General features: G+C 43.2%; 1 protein-coding gene across 1 annotated transcript; it reads right to left on the reverse strand.

The window, feature by feature from the left end:
* On the reverse strand, positions 1 to 21,235 carry LOC306700793 (clathrin heavy chain 1-like; the record flags this gene model as incomplete). The annotated part of the gene is made up of 32 exons (XM_079165910.1): positions 21,103 to 21,235; positions 19,517 to 19,724; positions 15,166 to 15,434; positions 14,645 to 14,806; positions 14,400 to 14,513; positions 13,883 to 14,056; positions 12,990 to 13,187; positions 12,423 to 12,623; positions 12,139 to 12,291; positions 11,805 to 11,927; positions 11,302 to 11,439; positions 10,839 to 11,003; positions 10,534 to 10,714; positions 10,278 to 10,441; positions 10,016 to 10,141; positions 9,624 to 9,766; positions 9,247 to 9,481; positions 8,894 to 9,016; positions 8,581 to 8,726; positions 8,192 to 8,375; positions 7,854 to 8,046; positions 7,507 to 7,664; positions 7,215 to 7,379; positions 6,903 to 7,010; positions 6,566 to 6,733; positions 6,164 to 6,313; positions 5,851 to 5,982; positions 5,603 to 5,713; positions 5,236 to 5,406; positions 4,862 to 5,083; positions 231 to 306; positions 1 to 131 (listed from the first exon to the last, which is right to left on the reverse strand). The coding sequence occupies exons 1-32, from the start codon at positions 21,142 to 21,144 to the stop codon at positions 1 to 3; spliced, it is 5,034 nt and encodes a 1,677-aa protein (XP_079022036.1). The 5' UTR covers positions 21,145 to 21,235.
* Positions 21,236 to 21,334: the final 99 nt, after the last annotated feature.

Raw genomic sequence — 21,334 nt, forward strand, 5'->3', positions numbered from 1 at the left:
TCACATGCCGTAACCGAAGCTGGGCTGTGGGGGCTGGCCGTAGCCCGGTGCTGCTGGGTAGCCGTAGCCGTAGGGCTGCTGAGGAGGCACAGCCACGTTGGGCCCCGCTGTGAGCATAAGCTGGGGTGTGCCTGCAACACAAGAACCGGGGAGTTAAAACAGCAAATAGTCTCTCCGTTTCCTTTACAGCAACACAATAAACTTCTGTGAGTGGTGTTTTTTTTTTTTACCGTAAACAATCGGTTGAGACTCAGTCGCCTGCTCCTCCTGTTTCCTCAGGGACTCGGAGGCCTCGAGTTTGTCGACCTGCGGAAAACACGACAACAGTGACGTGTCAGACTTCAGTCACACTGTGGCCGACGGGGGCTCCTGAAGAGCAAGGGCTGAGACGCAGGGTTTGTAAAGACTGACCTCTGGGTTATTTCACTGGCTGACGGATGGGACCATTCCTGACAGGCGAAGACGAATACAGTCCAGATTTAAATAAGAAAAACAGGCCGCGGGAGGCAGGCCTTGCTAATGTGTTGGGGAGGCCCTCTACAAGGCAACGGGAGTAAACTACGACTAGAGAGCTACTGGCTACTCTATCAAGCTCGGCTACAACAGTCTATCAGATAGACGTCCACGTCTTTGTGCAACGTATTAGGGATTAGGAAGGGGGAGACAGAGACAAACAGCGACTGGGCAATAATGGTCCCACCATCCAGCCACCCAAATCATCTACTCTAACATGTTGGAAGTGAAGAGTTTGTAGAGAACCGACCCCTCACCAGTACAAATAGACTTACTAAGACCTCTAAGCAGAATATCTGCACAGTTGCGAGACCAACACATGACTTGATTAGCCTTCGGTAGCAATCACGAATTGGCTTTTTACTGTCTGAAATAAATATTATACATTTAAAACTGGAACTAAGGTGAATACTTGATTCGGAAAGTCTGAGCTCGACATCTTTCTAGCCTTGATACTGATGAAATAGTTGCGTAAAACTAAATTTGCCTGTTGGCTATCTTGTCTGTCGACATTAATAAACACTTCACTCTCATCCCCGGACATTCATGGGACACGTAAAGTACTCATTCATAAAGGTCTTTTTAAGTATTTGTAGTATATGTTGGGGTTACATGAATAAACACAACTGATATCTGAATGTATTTATTGAAAGTGCACTGAAGTACATACATTTAACAAGTTTATACAGTATAGTGTAAATGATTCACGCTGAAAATAGGGCCGCATCTAAAGATTGTTTTTTCATTATCGATTAATCTGACAACTAATTTGATCAACTAACGGATTAACTACGGTCGACAGAAACTGGTGTAAAATTGCCATCAACAGCCTGAGGCAGGTGATGTAATCAAAAGGCTGGTTTTGTCCAAAACTCTAAAACCTTCACTTATTGAATTTATTATCACATAAGAAAAATAACTGATCAACAAAACACAATAAATATAATTAATTGACTAATTGTTTTGTCTGTGGAAACTATTAAAAATCCTTGAAGGTAAGAATAAACATTGTGCAAACATCTGTTGTCCCGTTTTCCTATTCTATCATGTTTAATAGCTATTTTTATATATAAGTTTTAACACATGGCCCCATCAATTCACTGCCTGCGTACGAACAGCTACAAGAAGCCTTGAGCATCAACTTGATATAACTGCCTGGTTTTAGTATTCGCAAAGCAGCCCAGAGGCAGACAGTGACGGGAAAAGGACTAAAGACAATTCAAAGAGTTAAGCAGCCAGCAAAAAGCTTCAGATATCACCCTCAGCTATGGCAGTGTGCAGCTTAAATAAGGATAGAATCAGCTAAGGACAACGCTACGTGACGCTACGTGATACCTTTGCTCTTACAGCGGTGTCGGGGTCAGTTCTCTACACACTGTCTGGTTTACTACTACAGTCAGTCTGGTTAAGCAGGCTCTTTTGAGGAAAGACGGGCTCTTGTATCATTTCAGAAGAGAAGGGTTGAGAGACATGCTGAAGCGGCAGTCGAGTTATTGTCTTCTTGAAGAGTGCATGAGAGAAAAAGACAAGAGAAGCAGAGAGCATAGTGGAGGGAGTGTGAGAAGAAGGGTGGAGGGGATGGTTTTGTACAGCCAATTTAAGGTTTCCAGAAGCAGGCACAGCCAACAACGATGACTCCTAGCCTGGCCTGAATGCTGCTGAGGCTACCGAGGGGGGGGGGGGGACATACATGCTTGTTGCTCTAGATGCCCCCCCCCCTCCCCCAAAACTAATTATCTGCTCTCAAAAGCTCAACTGTAGAAAAATACCCCTCTCTTAATATGCCTGTAGTAATGTTGGTTATTTTCATCATCTGTGTTCCTCTGTGGCACTGAAGCAAATACAGTAGTACTGACAAATATGGAGAAAAATAATATAAAAAGGTCTCTGACAGAATGTTCTTCTATGGCACTGAGATACATTAATATAAAAGGTCAACAGAATTAAAAAAGAAATACCTCAATGGCTCTTCTATGAATGAAATTGGGTGTTACACTTAGCTGCAGTCTATGCTACTGCTCCACGGTCCAAATACAGATACAAACATGCCTTCACCCCTCAAGACACAATCGAGAACTATTCATTGGACATGCCGAGAAACTCCCGTTACGACGTCTACAAGGTGAAAACATGCGCTTCCTGAAATGATCCTGAACCAAGTCAGGGTGGCGCTAGCAGCGTGAGTGCAGCTGAGCGGTGTTACAAGACAGTTTAACGTTGGAATGCATCTACGAATCTGGTGAGAAAAAGGACCCGACCCACAGCAGGTGAGGTTGTTATCCAGAGTGGCGCTCTTCACCCACTCCTGAGGAGAGCTGGTGGGGCGTGCTGGCTTAAGTGGACGGCTCAGTGTGTTAAGAGGAGAAGAACCGTGATGGAGCACAAGAATTATCACCGGACCCCCGCTGTCCCCCCCCCCCCCTCCCCTCGGCTCTGCGGGGCTCTTTAGCGTCTTTCAGCTCATTGTTTCGGTTTAATGGGTCGCAACCTAGTGTCTGAATTCGCTCTCACTGCTCTAACTGGGTCGTTGGCAGCAGTGTTCAGCGGATAAACTCTAGTTCTCCATATCAACTTAGGAGGGGATGATATGTCACGGTTATGTTTACTGCTAGCTTAATGGCCTTGCTAACTGCTCTTAGCAAAGGGCAGGTTAATTAAAAAGCCTAACTGCAATCCTGCAAATTAAAAGTATACAAACACAGATCCTGAGCCAATGCTGGCTAGCTTTAGCTACGATCAGAGCTAATGGATTCTGTATTGACATGTGTGAGCAGGTTTGGGCACATGACAGCCCCCGTTATAACAATAACAAATGTTTACAGCGATCTCCATTTAATTTCTCACTAGGTCAACACTATCAGCATTTATTACTGATGACTTAGATGTAATGGAATTGTCACATCTTAAACACCTCCTCATGCTACGCATCTTGTGCCCGTCTAATTCAACATCTGTTTGATCCAGAGCCATCACTGACACCAGCAAACCTAGCAGAGCCCTGAGGGATGGGTGAGAAGAGCCCCGCTCTGGAGTCTGGTGGGTTGGTGGGTGGTCTAGTGGAGATGTGGAGTTTACAGTCAGAAGCAGCAGAGTGACATGGGGGGGGGGGGGGGGGAGGGGTCATGCAGTTTCGGCTAATTTCACTCCTCCCAACTACAGGCTACAGGACAGGGGGGAGGGGTCAAAAAGAATGATTAGAAAATGGATTCGACTTTCACCTTTTCCTTTATCGCATCAACCTGGAAGGGAAATTCAGAGAGGCAACTTAAGAAGGAAAAAAACAAATGGAAGTCTCCCAAAAATAGAAATTGACAAGAGAGAGAAGAGCAAACACAGGGCTTGTCACTTCAAGAAAACACAAAAAAACAGAGACAGATGAAGGTCATAACGCCACTTTTGATACAAATGCAGACTTGAGATCACTCGTAGTGTGAAATGTTCCTTTTTTACAGAATAAAAAACTAAATACACGTTTACCCACAGTACGTTTAAACACTAAAACAAGATGTACTACATAATGAATAGTGTTTTATATATATATATATATATATATATATATATATATATATAACAAAGACGTGCTGTTTTAATCCGTTTCAAGTAACCAACTGGTGGAGATTTCCTCAACAAGCACCAAAAAGTCAGCCACCAGATGTTTGTGGAACTAACAGCTTTTGATCAGTTAAACCCAACAACTTGGCATTTCAAGTCTGTCAAATATTTTACAAATGCTTCATTCAGGTCTGCAGTCTGTTATGAAAGCAATAGGTGGGTCATTCTTTTTTTAATGCCATGTGACGGAGATAAATGGCAGAAGGAGCAACACAGCAGCTCTGAATCTCCTCTGGAACACATTTGTATGGAAAAGCAGCTCGAATGGATGGAAACCCAAATGAAAAGGAAAACACCAGTGATGACACACGACTGACAGAAGCATAGGAAGATGACCGTGAATGGAGGAAAGAATATGCAGAACTTGGGGGGGGATTTCTCTTTGATACTGTTGGGGGGGGGGGGGGGGGGGGGGAGAGAGAGAGACGCTTCCTAAAGTTGGATAATATTTGCAAACACATTTTAGCAGCTGCTGGTGCCTTTTAGGTGTCAGATGGGTAGAAAAATGTCACATCTGACATTTTCTGAGACATACGTCTCCTCAGATAGTTTGCAAATACTTTTATAAATATTAACAGCACCTGACAGCAGGAGAAAAAAAACAAAAAAAAAACATAGTGAACTTCTAAATACCTTCTTTCCCTGTAGTTACTTTAGAATTGCTAAATGCATTCGCACAAAGCCCTCTCCCTTCTCCTGATACAGTACACACACTGGTTACCTCTGGCCAACCCACCTTGGAGAGATACTCCCTCATGACCTGGATGAAGTACGGCATGGAGAAGTCCATGATGTTGTGTCGCCAGGCGGTCTCCAGCACCACGTCGGGCCGCAGCAGGTCGTAGCAGGTGAACAGGCAGGCCGCGAAACACTCCTTCTTGTCCTCGTTCAGGAACCAAGCCAGGAGCTCCTCTGCCAGCTCGATGTCTTTGGACTCGGATGCGTACTGCATGGCATCCTAAAGAGAAGAAAGCGGAAGTTCATTTCAATAAATTGACTCGAAGAAAGGGACCACATCTGCCGTTTTACATTTGTGATGCTGTAATTTCTACCAGTTGGAAGAACGGGAGTATAAACTGAAAATTATTGTTTATTTTAGTGGTCAAGCACCTTGTAGAGCTTGTCCTTCTTGCAGAGCTCGACACTCTGTTTCCAGCGGTTGTTGCCCTTGAACAGGTAGGCTGCAATCCTCCTAAACTCAATCAGCTCATGCTTCTCCAGGCCCTGGGCCAGTGAGATGTTGTCAAAGTTGTCATAGGCATCGATGGAAGCACGCAATGCCTAGATAAGAGAGAGAGAGAGGCGGGGGGGGATTACACGATGCAACTGCGGGAAAACATTTATCCTGTCGGTGAAAAATCAGAAAAATTAACTGCGATTCAAAGTAACAAATTCTAACCTTTTCTCACCATAAACATCTGAAACATAGATGATCATACTATCTGGATGCACAGTGTACAATATCAAAACATCATACCGCATAGTCTTCCTCAACGATGAAGAGGTTGTTCAGTGCCTCATTGACCGACTTGTTGTTGTGATTCTGGACAGACCTTAGGTAAGGCTTAACCAGAGGCAGCTGTTTCACCTGAACAGAAAAACAGAACATTTATCATCCGTGTCCATTTATTTAGGTCACCGTCATACATCATTCTCCACCAACAAATGAACTACTTCAATGGGGAGCAGTCACTCGTAACGTTAAAAGCAATAATGGCCCAGGACCTTGCTGAAGTAGTTGACAGCGCGTGAGTGGTCGAGTCTTGGAGAAAGGACGATGAGCAGGTCGTTCAGTAACAACGGTTTGAACTCCAGATAGTACTGCACGGCCTTGTAGTACAACTCCACATTGGCCACCTACAATGAAAAGAGCACATGCACTGAAGTTAAACAGCTACACATTATTTCTACCTCAATAACAGCTCAGTATTGGGCTTTGGCACTGTTGGTAACAATATAACTTGTTACTAGCAGCACTTATCAATAATTAACAATTAAAACAACAGTACAAGTTGTTCAGATTTCTTTATTTTTTGACCTTGGTGACAATGTCTTTGAACTGGCCCTCCTTCCAGGCATCAGATGGGTGGTTCATCATGGTGATGATGGCGTTGTCGTACTCCTCGTACTTGTCGTAGAGGAACACCAGCTCCCCCCAGAGGTGGGCCTGCTCTGCTGCCCTGAGAACCTGTTACACACACACACACACACACACACACACAGGTTAGTGCATGAACTCATATTCAAATCAAACGGATCAGGAACTATTTAACAGCCCATGCAGAGAGGGGCCAATAAGACCGGATCGAATCTAGCAGTCGCCATAAAGACTACGAAACAGGCCATGCTTCTACAAGAGTATCAGGGGATGCTACGTGTTGTATAAATGAAAATAAAACACTCTTTGTTTGAAGATGTTGCAGTTGTTCCCCTCGACTACCTTTGGAATGTTGACGCGGGACCAGAAGAGCTCCAGGTGCTCCCTCATCTTCTGGGGTTTGAATTTGGAGTAGAGGATGGCCAGCTCAGTGAACATGCCCATGTGAGCGCGCTCCAGACCCAGGGCGGCCTCCAGCATGGTGATCAGCTCCTCGAAGTAGCCGCGGTCCTGGAGGGTACAGACGGACTTAATGACACTAACCAGAACCCTTTAAACCAGTAACGCAAACAAAATACATGCTGGAAATATATTCTCTATACAACATTCAAAGTATTAATGTAATGTTACAGGTTACACAACATTCAAGTTTTACATTGACCCCAGTTCTCCCAGTTACCTGGTAGTAGTTGATGAGTTCCTCCAGTTCATCGGCGTGGACGACAATATGCAGCCCACACATTTGGGCAAGACGGAACTCTTTCCCATCTACACACGCAAAGCACACCTGGAAGAGAATCAAACCAAACAAAGTGTTTAATAAAGGCTTGTGGACAGAACATTAATCACAGTACGCCTTCTTTACTGACACTGCAGGAGGGCTTAGTGTTTTGCTTGGACTCAGTCTAACGTGCAACATCTGACTCTTTACTCTTCAAAGGACTTTTTCTCTGTAAAGAGTTAGAAATGAAAGTGTGTCGTCATTCCTCACCTCCTTCCAGGTGCGAGTGCTGTTGGCCTTGCGAGCTCCGTCCACAGCTGCTTGATACTCTCCAAGGTGCACCAGAGTGGAGGCCAGACGGCCAAAGTTGGACACGTTGTTGTAAAGCAGTTTGGCTGCGTCGTACATCTTGTCATCATAGCATCGATCACCCACCTGAAGAAAAAAAGGGGGGGAAGCAAGATCAGCAAAATAGAAACTGTAAACAGATGGAAGAGAATTAAGTGGTAACATCTGTGTATGCGAGTGTGTGCTGTATGTCTGAATGCTTCCCAGGACGTACTTGCTGAATGTGAGCATTATTGGGTCCATTGATGAACTCTTCCAGCTCAGCCAGGCGGTTGGTCTTGGCCAGAGCGAAGATCAGCTCCGTTTCAACGTATGACTCGCGGGCCTTCTTACGGGCCATCTGCAGAAACTTCACCAGGTCCTCCCAATTTCCTGCACAAATCAATCCACTGTGATCAGTTTCATAAGCACATCAATCTACTGTGTATTTACCAAAACTATCAAAGATCTTCTTTAAATAAAGGAATTAAATGACAAATCACACTGAATTTGGCATTTATCCTAAAATTCCTCAGATCTCAGCACCAAATGAGCTAATGCGATACACAAAGTTCATCTTACCGCTTTGGGCTGCAGCTTGTCCCACCTCCATGTAAGCAGAGGGGTCGTCAGCCTTGATGTAAGAGTCGATGGCTTCTTTGACCAGGCCCTTCTGGAGCTGGGCCTTAGCCAGCTGACTCCACACTGGTGGCTCATTGCAGCGCTCGGCAAACTCATAAGCTCTGTCCAGGTTACCGATGTGCTCAATAAGAACCTGGACAAAATGAGACGACATTCAGATCATGGAAGCTTAAAACTACAGCTACAGCTTAAAACGGTACACAGACAGTATAAAAGATTTCGGGTTTCATGCCTCGTGTGTTTTAAAACACCTTAAAGTTAAGCAGTAATCCACTGACCTGCACAGCAGAGGTGTTGACATCAAATTTTTTAAAAATAGCAAAGGCCTCCTCAAACAGCTCATTGCTGATGGCGATGTTTGCAATGTCTGGGGCATCGTAGTTGTCCAGACGGTTGATGTACTCCATAACGCGTGTCCGATCAGCTTTAATGGCTGTCAGGATGAGCAGATTCTGGAGATTTCTGAAAAACAACAACAAAGGGTCTTATTTTCTATGTGGCTAAAAAAAAGGAAAACGCATTTCTAATTGAGTGTTTTTGACCACAATTTAAGAAGCTTCTACAAAATAAAAGATGGTCTCAAGAGACTTGCCGATTACGTTTTGGAGATTGCAGCTGGCCATATATATATATATGGGATGTACAGGTAACATCAAGTCTCTCTCACCTGTGCTCGCTAAAGACAGAGTTATCCAGGACAATCTTCTCCAGAAGCTCGATGAGCTCATTGGGCAGGTCAGCGGTCATGAAGGCCTTGACTGTGACAGACACCTCCTCTGGATCCTGAGTCTCAGACAAGGCCGTCTGGACGACCTGCAGGAGAGACGGACAACGGACATGATGCACTCCAGTTGACGTCGGAAGTAAATATAAAAACAATATATCCTCGAAAAACTAAAAGATTGTTAAATGGATACAATAGGAATGTTAACTTTGTTTTACAGGTCTTTATGAAAGCAAAGTCTGCAATGGGGTCGGACCTGGTCGATGAGTGGTCTTCTGTAGTTGTTGGTCTCCAGCAGCACGCTCGCCCACAGCTCAGGGTTCTTGCGACGTACAAGGTAGCGGGACAGACTCTTGAACAGCGAGTTCTCATTGCACACCTGAAGCAGAGCAGACAACAGTTAACGTGAGAGGAAACAGCAGCTCAGAAATGTCATGAACGTCATCTGAACTTAAAACAGGAAAGATTAGTTTAGATTAGAACAACAAAACATGCAACTTATTTTGTTGATCATTAAGCATGGCATTTCATTTCCAACAGAATGGTCAAAACTCATAAAACTACCCTTATAATTACCTTACATAAAAGTATGATTTCAGTTCAACTCACATGAATCAGTTCCTGGTCACACTGGCCTCTTTCATACGCCACGCAGGCCAGGTGGGGGTCTCTTTTCTCACAGTACTTGCCCACCACACGGCTGTCGTAGAAGGGGTTCTCCTTCAGGAATCGCTCTGGGTTGTTGTTGCTGTCGATGTAGATCTTGGCCAGGGCATTGTGGGTAGCAGGCTCCTCACATCCTTCATGAATACGAGCCTCTAACCAAGGCAGCAGCAGCTTCAGTCTGGAGAAACACGCACAGTTACGATTTCACTGCACTCCAGCAAGGCTTAAAGAGAAAATCATCTGCCGACTCGTGACTCTACATGGCCAAGTGTTGACTCAGTGATTCCCCTATGCAGTTCAATTAGTTCCTCTCTTCTTACCGATTTCTTTTCTCCACTTCAGCCACCAGTTCATCTGTGGAGAACTGGCCTCTAACCACCAGAATCAGGTTCTTGATCACATCCTCAGCACAATCCACATCCAGTAATCCTCCAATGACTACCGGCAGACGGCTTGGGTTCACCTGGAATAAAAGGATCATCAAGTGGAGTGAAGTGAGGCGGTCCAATGTCTCAAGCATTCATTGCATCAATGAGACAGTATAACACTTATAGAGGGATAGGGGAGCGAGGAAACAGGATACAGGACAGTTTTCACACATGGCAGTCTAAGAGAAACCCTTTTAATGTTGGTCGACTTAAATGTGAATTCATTTATTGGTCTGGATTATATAAAAACACCATTTCCACCTGGTTAAGATGTAATAATGTACCTTCTGCACGTAGATCTCAATGTACTTCTGCAGGCTGTTGCGGTACAGGTACAGGACCAGATCGTGGACAAAATCAAAGCGGTCGCACACAATGATCAAAGGCAGCTGGTCAGTCAGCTTGGCTTCCTGTAGAGATAAACATTTCAAATGTTATCCGCTTTTAAATGCTAGCTTTGTTGAACGACAGTCTGGATAAATTAGTGGTAGAAAGGTTGGATTATTTTATCGTGAAATGTTTAATCTGAACCGGTCCACTTCTGACCTTGAGGAAGTTCTTCACACGTTCCGGGTCGTAGCAGTTACTCTCTCGACAGATTCTCTCCACCTCTTTGATCTGGCCCGTCTTGCAGGCGGCCTGGATGTATTTGAAGTGGACCTCTGGATCCTGGCTGAAGTTCACAATAGAACCCAAGAAATAGAACAAACCTGAAAGACAAAAAACAGTTCAAATCAACAGGAGAACTAACTTTGACTATCTTTTAAAAAGGTGCTTGTCTCTCAGTATATTCCCAGCTTACCCTCAAAGCTCTTGAATGACTCAAAAAGTTCAGTGAGGGACTGAGTAGAGAGCTGTTCATGGTACTTGGAGGCGACCTGAACACAGATCTGCAGGTTCTGGCGGATGTTTGCAGACAGCATGGCCCTCAGACACTCCAGAGAGTCCTCCACTGACAAGGAGCCAAAGAAATTCACCAACCACTGCAGGGACAAACAGGAATAAATCAGCGACTCAAAAGCAGACATAGAAAACAGGTTTACGGTCATGTTCTATACATATTTGTTGGTATTAGTATTTTATTGTGCTCCTTGGTCTGGGTTGTACCTCTGGGTTGAGAAGGTGTGTGTGCACCACAGCGCGCTTAATATCATACAGGTCAGTATAATGCTCCAGCGCCCTCTGCAGGAGACCGGCCTTCTCACACAGCTGTGCCACGTGAGCACGATCATAGTGGGTGAACATCTGATTGCCCAGGATGGCGTCTGCAACCTGCAAGACACGCAACAGAGACAAAGACATTTCGACATTGTTTGAAGCTTTGTCAACAGGAAACGCTGAAATTAGGCTGAAGGAAATTAGATATTTGGTAAAAGGAAACACACTTTTTAAAGAAGAAAGAAACCTTAAGGGTTAGTTTTCAAAAGCACGAGTTTAAAAAAAGTATCAAAGCTATGTAAAACTTCATATATCATGAATTTGTAACTGAACAAAATGTGAATTTTGTCAGTGGACTTGTGTCTGCCAAATGAAACTGTGGTGTTCCAATTTTAGATCAGGCTAAATGTACCTGTGGTGCGTGCACCAAATTCATTTCCAGCAGGCGTGTCTGCAGTGGTCCCTCCATGGGTCTGTTATTCTTCAGGGCATCTAAGAGGAAGGAGGTGCACTGCTGGATCAGGTTGTACTCCATGAACACATCAACGATCTGGAGACACGGAAGAGAAACGTGATCAGAGATGTCAAACTCCTCTCAAAAAGACTTTATGTTTGGAATACCTTTTAAATCAAATAACAGCTTCCATCGTTTTATTGTTTGGTTTTTTGGTGTAGAGCAGTAGCTATTGCATTATTCTGCCTCTGAATTGGCAATTTCCTGTTACAAGATCAGCTCACTCTAAGCTGCCCAAAGGCAGAGCAAGTGCAACAAATCATCAAAACTTTGGACCCACTACAAGCCACTACTGTGACCTGTGCAAACCTCTTGGTGAAAACCACCCGATGTAATGAAAGCCATTTGATATCTTATCCAATCTGACATATAGGTTCTTGTTATTAACACATGATCTTTACCTGTGTAATGTCCGCAAGTGGCTCTTCGTCCTGAACCAGCATCTGGGAGAACTGAAGGCCCTGTTCCGGACTGATCCGCATTACGTTCCTAAGCAGAAAGATCCAGTCTGGAGTGTAGCCCACCTACAGAGACAACAGACCTTTAAGCATAATAGCCCTTCATCTGAGGCGTGCCATAGATAAAAATTAACCATATAAAACACAAAACTGTAAAGACAACAGTGGAACAGATAACAACATGGGGAAATAGTATTTTCTCACTTCTCTGTACCACAATAGCTTAATATCATAGAAGATAAACTTGCAATAACAAAGTCAAGACATCGTAACAAACCTTCTTGGCATAGAGGACAATCTTCTGGAACTGTCCAGTCTCTGCAAAGCACTGAATGACCTTATTGGGGACGTTGGCTCTGAGATAGACACTGAGGGCAAGAGTAGGATCTACAGACTTCACCAAGTCTCCAAGCTCCTCAGAGCACTCCAGCTGTAACAAACACACACAGAAACCGTGTTTTTCATATCCCCATATACATGATAAATACTAGTAACCCGGTTACTGGTTTCTGAAGATAAGACAAAGATTGTCCACTGTAAAACCAATCACTGGACACATACCTTGTCCTCTTTCAACCATTTCTCTAGGAGCTGCTTGCGGCCCTGTTGGAGGACAGGCCTGCACAGCTCCAGAGACTCAAACTTATTAAGTTGGCCTTGGTCCAGCAAGATGCCAAAGTATTGGAGCAAGGGAGACGTCTGGCCTGGTTGGGCTGGAACACTCTGGAACCGACGGATGGTGTCTGGGGTCCGCAGGATACCCTGGACGAGAAAAGATGGATGGATGGATAGACAACGTAATTAAGTGACGGTGGGAAGATTCGGTTTGAGAAAAGTCACCTTTGAGCATTGCATGGAAGAATGGTGGTGCGCAGTTACGTTAGGTGAACAATAGTGATTGCAGTAAACAGATTTATAATATATTTAACACTGAAAGAGTGCATCCCCAGTTAATTTGTCAAAATTTGTATGCAAATGTAAACTTTGTTTACATAAAACTGATGCTTATTGTCATACTAAGCTACAGAAATCTGCTTAATCATAACAGACTGAGCTTGTATTAATTGAACTGAATAATGTCACGTTGTTTGACCCTGCTCTGAGACAAAGGTGGCACACTGGCAGTACCTTGGGTGCATTGGCCGCCACCTTGGCAGCCTCCGCATAATTTCCCGCTGCAAAGAGGGTGTTGAACTTGCGGGCAAAAAGCTCCTCAGCACCGGCGAGGTTGTTGCGGACAGCCATGCGGAGGGCCAGGTCTGGGTTCTGCAGCACATTGGTGATGTAGGGAATGATGTTTTCCTCCTCCACGCACACGGACAACACCTAGAAAAAGCACATTTGCACGCTTTATTAGCTATACACAACAGAAGAGCCCTAATGGGTGGGTTTTAAAACACGTTACAGCAAAAAAACAACATACAGCAAGTACTCCGTGCAAAGTGAATGGAAAAACTAAGAATTATTTAAAACAATTTGACATCTACCTGTAAACAAAGCACTCTTAATTGACAGTGAAACGTTGGCAGGCTCTTTGTACACACCTCTGTATGCAGAAATAGATGTATTACACCCTAAGACGTGTACTTGTCACATTGCTAAATCACACGGAGGGATTGTCGCGTGTAGTGTTACATTTTGTGTGCATGTGTGTGTGCAATGCACTAAGCTGTACATGGTAGACCTGATGATAAGAGCCAAGAGCAAGAACAGGATTAGATTGTGCAGCCTGCTTGGCCAAGCTTAGCCCTCCTGCTGTGCGTGTCACATGCTGCCCGACACTGAAGATGCTGCTACAGCCGGTTATTTTCAGACATTTCCTCAGTCAAAGTCACAAGACAACACCCAAGGACCCACGCTGATAGAAAGAAGTGCTGCCATAACGGTAACGTGTATCACCAACAAATGTCTGCAATCGGGATGGGTACCAACACCTCGTCTGCTCTCCGTGTAAGGGCTGAGCTACTATACATCACAAATAAATAGATACCTGGAGGACCAGGGTGTGTACGTTACAGTACCTGTCCTTTCCTGTTGACTCCGATGATACCCGCAGTGGGCTCATGGGGGGCGGTGACAAAAATGGTCTCCCCGCTGATCCTGTTCATGTAGATGCAAGTCCCAGTCTCCAGGTCATACAGGTGGATGTAGCCATATTTGGTGATGAGAAAGACTACATCTTGCTTGGAACTGATCTGGAGTTACAGAAAGAGAAATCTGGTTAGAGCATGAAAATGATCAACAAAAAGATAACTATCAAAATACCCTTCAGCAAGATATTGAACCTAAAGCTAATGAAGTATTACCAAGGCCCAGTGGGTGAGTACCAGGTCACTTAAATAGTATCTCTCAACAGTAAAACCCAACCCAAGTCTAGAAAACTATTAACTAACTATTTTTTAGACAATGCTCCTTATCGTAATCTTAAAGGCAGTGATGTGGAGAGTATCCCACCAGAGGAGGAGGAAATCTGGTTTAGAGAACAAAGACAAAACAGGCTCTACACGTCTCCTCATAAGTAAGTTGTTGTTGTTGTACCTGCATAGCAACAGGGAAGTCATTTTGGGCTTCTGGAGGAAAGAAAACGTCCACAGCTTTCTTTGGAAATGGCTGGTTCCCAGTCGGCGGAGTCCCCACTTCAATAATATGCAGCTAGAAGTGAAAAGACAGAGACGTCAGGAAACAAGTTTCTTAAATGCAGTAAATTTGATTTGGATTCTGCATTATTGATTTCCACTTTTCAAATGACTTCGAGAGACTTTTGCCGTGCAAGTGAATCGTACCTTTCCTCCTGCCTGTCCTCGCACAGCAAAGCAGAACAGGGTGGACTCTTCGGTGTTGCCCTCCATCTTGAACTGTGCAAAGCCAGCGGCGTGTCCCTCAATGGGCTGAGACACCTTCCTGTCCACGGAGTACAGCTGCATGGCTCCGACAACACGGTTTTGCTGAAGAGGAGAGAAATGACACAAGTTAAGGACAGAGGTTCTGCTGGGTACCAAGCTTGCTCAACTAAAACGTGACGACGGGCGAGACTCTGTGAGGATCAATTGAAAGAGCAGAAAGAGACAAAAGACACTCCAGAGTAAGAGTTATAGAAGAATAGAAGAAATCACCAGTCATTGGGAAAAGAAACAGGAGGTGTAGCATCAAAATGTGTGCAGATTTAAATAGGAACAGGTTTAGTCTAGACTCAGGCTAGACTGCAGATGGTCTGAAGAAACACAGCGTCCCTAAATATTTAGAGCCCAAGTGTGCCGTTGTGGTTTAATAATGATCAAGGCTCACAATTGCTCCTAATATCTACCTGTGCTGAAATGCCAATGAGCAGCAGCCACTTCTGTTTGGCGTCGGTGCGGTAGTTTATGATCTGGCAGCCTGCCAGGCTGGAGTGACGGTCAAAGACTTTGATTGGCTGAGAGTCCCCCTCCATGCTCCAATGGTAGACGGCGTTGTCTGTGACCAAGGCCACGGTGTTGAGGGAGATCCACTTCCAGAAGGTCACGTCGTCCGTCATCGTGTGAGCCTTCATCTTGCTCTTCATCTCGATGTTGAAGATCTGCAGGGTCTTTGCCGCTGAAAATCGACACAACGGTTAACGCACAGGGACGTAGATGAATGCTGTGACACACACACCCCCCCCACACCCCAAAAAACATTCTTAATAATAATAAAACAAAAAGAGAAGCAACATCAGTTAGTGACTAAAGCTACCACACACAAATCACAGCAGACTTTGGGAGTACACATACAATTTAAGCATACCAACTTCCTAATGCTGGAGAAACGTTAGTAGTCAGGGTTTGGTTTGAGGAACACCAAAGGACTAAACAAAAAGTCTTAAGGCTGACCCAAATACTTCAAAGCTTCGACCGTTTCCATGTGATAATAGACGTCCAAATCATTATTCGCCATTGATGCTTTCTAGTCGCGCATCTCTGGTAATGCTACATGTGAACAACAAAGAGCTAGTAACTTGTGCTAATAGCTAACGTATGGAGGTTCCATTGAGGTACATTACGATGCGTTCAAGCTCCACTAAGTAAATTGAGGATTGGTCAAAGGTAAGTTATAAGGTTATCATCATGTGTTCGAATGTAATCTTGTAAAATGTAGTTCTTGGCGAGAAACTTGAATAAATATATTTGTTTGAAGGAGATGTTTTCACAGCAATATGAAACATATTGAGAGGGAATTATGACCCGTTTCTCTTTCTAATGCTAGCTCCAAGCAGTGTATAACACATAATCAAAACTGATAAGATTTTCTTTTTTAAAAATCAATAAAAATGTTCTCTTTTATTTTCTAATCATTTGAATTTTGTGTTTTTATGTAAATAATCACTATAGATGACTGTAACAAAGTAAAATTATAACATTTAGGTTTTTGGATGTTTACGTTGACTTCAGAGGGGATGACATTATTTTTGTAGCGGTGAAGAAATACGGCGGTATTTTGTTCAAAGGCCTACATATGAGCAAATATGTTTTTAGGGGCTACCGGTGTAATTTATTTGGAGTGATTATCTCACATTTGTAGCAGATTACGTTTCAATTAAAAAAGTTTTGTCATCTCCGAAATCAACAAACCTGCCACGAGAGAAAAATACTTTTTCTCGCAGCTGTTTATCGGACTGAGATCGAGCGGATCTGTATTCTGTTCCTCTCACTAAATGAGTGATGGGTGAGAGGCGAATGACGCTAATAAAGAGAAGGAGGTTCTCTCTCTCTCTCACTCACTGAAGCTTCGAAACCTCAAAAGTGGTATTGGGGACAGCCCTAATCAGTGTCAAAACAAGAGGCAAGACCAACAAAAGGGCAACCACTGTTGGATCTGCATTCAGTTAGGTCTGATGCAATAAAACTGTGAAATGAAACCCATTCAGTCGAGGCTGAATATGAAAACCTCTTGTGATAGTGTGGGGTGAAAAATCATCGATGAAACAGATTTGTAATTTAAGAAACTCTAACAGACTAAGACTGTTCAGACTGACATTAGCATCACGAAAAAGCCTTTAAACTCACGGATTTATTACTAAAATTGGATTTCCTGAATCCAATTTCATCATCCCAGTAGTCAGAGGACGCCAGCATCAATAACGCAGTGCTATTTCAGGTCTGGATGCTTGCTTAGAAATACTACTATTACTACTACTACTTGGCTTTCTGTGGATCAACCATGACTTTCCATGTTGTTTTGACACAATGGTCCAATGCTCTGCTGATCATTCCAACCAAAACCAGGTCAATTAGGAACTAACATCTGCAGAAAAACATGGTGCCCAGTGAAAGTGCAAATGAGGCCCGAGTCCAGCCCTCCACCCACTCTACCTACTGGAGAAATTAAACTCCAGGCATGTGGTTATAGCTATTATGGGATTCACATCAAAATCTAATCCCAAAATGAGGGACGGGGGAATTTGGGTTGGGTCTGAATGCAGATTAGCAAAAGACAACCACAAAGCACACAAACAGATGCGGTGATGGGAGGGATGCTGGATGGATGTGCACACACCCAGTCTATTTATTTCTAGTCTCACTGGAGGAAACACACGGCGACTCATGGGCCCAAGACATATATTTAAGATTAAATCAGGCCCAAGCAAGCTTTCACCAACCTAATCCTCATAGCTGTTAACACAGCATATGAGTGAACAGTGACATTTCTCAACAAATACTTTGCTACGGTACTTCGAAAAATACACTACCTGCTTACATAAAAATACAGTGCAAGTAGTTAAGTGGAAATAAGGGTACCACACAAATACTGCACTTGAAACACAACATATTCAATAGATACTGAAGCAGCTGTATCAGCCTACTCCTTTGACATATCGTAAGCAGCAACAGTATCGTCCAAACACAGGCCAAGAGGAGGAAAGTAACCAAAAGAAAGCCCCACATCTGGCTTATATCTCTGCAGTGACCCTGCAACTCTAGTTGCATGCTAAACCATAAAATTATGATCCATATACAAATAAAGCTCAGTTCTTGCTCAACCACTCCCAAGCTTGCTCGTTCTCTTTCTGGAAGCTGGAATATACACAAGTAAGACAAACTATTAAAGATGTGCATTTCCGCTTGCTCTTTAATTGATAAATTATATACAATTTCCATTTATTTATTATAAGTAAATGTGCATCTCTCCTCATTATTCTGTGCTTTGCTACACACCACAATGTCATGATTATACAACTGGGGAACCAAGGTGTGACATTTTTTAATTATACATTTTACATCTAACCCCGAACCCTACATTCTCTCAAATTTGGCACATAAAACCTAATTATTATCACAACAGAGCCCGACGCCCAAAGTCGACAAACAAAAGACAAAAACTAAATAATGAACCAGTCAATCGTCTACAAATTGGTAGGAATGTGCTGTCCTCTGCCGACTAACATATTTGTAAAAATATATATTCGCTTAAAACGTCACAGGCCAATGGCATACATACATTCTAATGAGAACATCTAATGTGCTTTACGAGTCAAGCGCACTAAATGGCCAACTTCATAGGAACATGTCCACTAAACAGCAAATACATCATGACCGACTACTTATTCAAGACGAGCCTAAATGTCACTGTTTGCTTGAATTTCCGATTGTTTAAATGACCACATCATTTTCTCTGCATGTTTTAGCCCTTTTACTACATACATACGTACTATACATTACTACCAACCATTTTCCAAAGCACATAATAGTTTGTAACTTTTCTGAATATTCAACTGGTTTTCCATTCATGCCAGGATTTGTTGGCCATTGAATTCTAAAACTCAATTCATAAAAGATGTTTTCTTTAAAGGCAGATATGTGTAGTGTGTTATGAGAGTGCCTTCAGGCTGTGATAGTGACACAGGAACTGTATTATTATGAGCTGACATTTTTCAGGTTTGCCGTTTGTCAGTCAACTTCTGGGAGGTTTTCACCTCCAAGTCAGTATATTTATTCAACTATGTGTCAGAAAATGGTCAGCTGTAAGATAAAATATATGTACAGCAAATGGGACAAACGCACACGAAACAAATTAAAAACACAAGGCAAGAAAAAGACAGTCCTTTAAGCTGCCATCTTAATTTGTTGCTATGCTTGCTTGTGCTGTTATTATAAATCCAAGCATTCATTCAAATGACCAACTGTGCAAACATTTCAAGACAGTGCCCACAATATTACACTTTGACAACTCATGATATGTAAAATTCAACTCACCGTCTGCAAACATAAGAAAGCAGTAGGAAATGAAAAAAGAGCAAAAACAAGCAAAATAGACAAAGCATTCATGACAGCATGACATTTTACTACCACTAGTACTATGGCTACCTGTCCTAAAATATCAATGTCTTGTACATTTAAATTTGTTACACTGTACTTTAGTTACTCAACCTGTTTTTTGGACAAACAGAAATGGGGTGGTCTACATATGAACACCAAAATGAAAAGCAGACTGTGAAAGCTACATAACTGACTGACAACACAAACGGAATTTACACAAATGACCCGAAATGTATTAGAAAGGCACCATAGCGAGGTATGTGACCGGCCAAAACTTTAACGGTTCACTATTAAGTCAATGTGCTTTCACAAACTTAGTGCTCTCCTCTCTAGGTGGCACATAAAACGATGTGCTAAAAGTGCTAGAGATGCATTTAAGCTTACCTTTAAGGGCAATAACTTTGCTGGCAGGGTTCATGATGGCGCTGTCTGCAGAGATAGGCCGGCGGATGGGATTGTTGGGGTCACCCATGTCGATGATGACAACCTGGGCCTGCTCCCCCACTTTCTCTCTTATACAGATGAACTTGTCGGACTCCATGGTTAGAGTGCTGAATCCAATGTTGGCCGGGTTGATTCCCAGGTTCTGGAGCTGAGATGAGAACGCACGACTTGTTTTAGTAGCAGCCCGTGGCCAACACAGTTTATACTACAAAGAATATCCCAGAAAACTACAATAAAGTACAATATTTATGTACGTTGTGGTCCTTAATGTATTGATGGTAGATATGTAGGAGTTTAAATGATGAGGGGACGTCATATTACCAAACACCTAAGGCATCATTATCCCAAAAATAATTTCAAGTCACACTTGAAAAAGGTAAATAGGAAAAGAAATCATATAAATGATCTTAATACAACTATTATGATAAGCTTACATATTTAAGTGTCCCATAACTTAAGCATCTTTGTTTAAAAGATGGTTACATTTTATTTTTTTATATTTTTAAATATGAAAATACAACTTCTCAACATTTGTTGTGAACTATGTAACATAAAATCCGCTGCCAGCGTATTAATTATATATCAGACAACTCTATATGTAAAATATTATAAACAGAGAATATTGTCCGATGGCAAAAGGCCATCCAAGGTGCATGGTAGTCATAGTATGAAAGATGTCTTCTGTGGGGTTTAATCTAGAATTATATCAGATAACACACAGTCAGAAATGCTCGACTATAACTGACTCTAATCAGTTTCCAGATGTTTTAGAAAATGATAACGGATGTGTGAGTGAGAGACAATGATGTAATTATTGACAGAATGGGTGGACCACCTGCTTCACCTCCGTCAGCTGGATGAGGATAGAAACCTCTACAGAACAACCTCAGTCTCTCCCTTTTAGCTGTGTACATGTCTTGTCGTGACACAGCCTCACTGTATGGCATACAGGCTCCAGTCATACTGCAGCTGACCACGGATTATAAGCTGCTAGCGTTAGCCAGCCTCAGTACATCACTTGACAGCTCATCAACTGAGGGTCCGTGAGACATTAGCATTATATAGCAGCCACCCGAGCAATAAACGTTGATGTTAGCTAACGTTACGATTAACTAGATGACGTGACTCGCACATCCCTCACGACACACAGACCGTTATGGTTAGCTTGCCAATGTAATGGCTTATTTGCTAACCAAAAATGTAGACATGCATAGGTCAATGGAGCAAGAACTGGTCACCAAGGGTCAGGGAAAATGTCTAATAATTAACGAATGTCTTCTTAGTTGTCGTTGACAGCTAACGTCGGCTAGTGTCGAGTAGGCTACAGCATCAGTGCAATGAATGAGCTGCTAGCCTTAAAGGCTAGTTGTTAGCTTGGCTGCTGACTCAACGGGGGAGGGGAGGTCATTCATTCGGGTATTGACGTTTACCGTTAGCTGAGTTAGCAAACTGTCAAACGACCGTTAACCGGGGAGATGAACAAATAATGTCGGTGTTCGTTTAGCGGTCACATTTTGCTCACATACCTGCAGGTGCTCCTGGAAGCGGATCGGTAGGATCTGAGCCATGGTGGTGGGTTCCTCGAGCTTCTCCAGCGTACCTGAAATCCTAGTGGTACCGCTAACAGCCAGCTAGCTAATAGCAGTAGCACCGCGCTAGCTACGACCTCCTCACTCTACGTGTAGGTCGGGAGCCAGTCAGTGAAACACAAAAAAAAACACGATAAACGGTAATATGGGATATTGTTAACCGCGTTTC

The sequence above is a fragment of the Pholis gunnellus genome, assembly GCF_910591455.1.
Source record: "Pholis gunnellus genome assembly, chromosome: 9".
In the NCBI taxonomy this organism is placed as follows: Eukaryota; Metazoa; Chordata; class Actinopteri; order Perciformes; family Pholidae; genus Pholis; species Pholis gunnellus.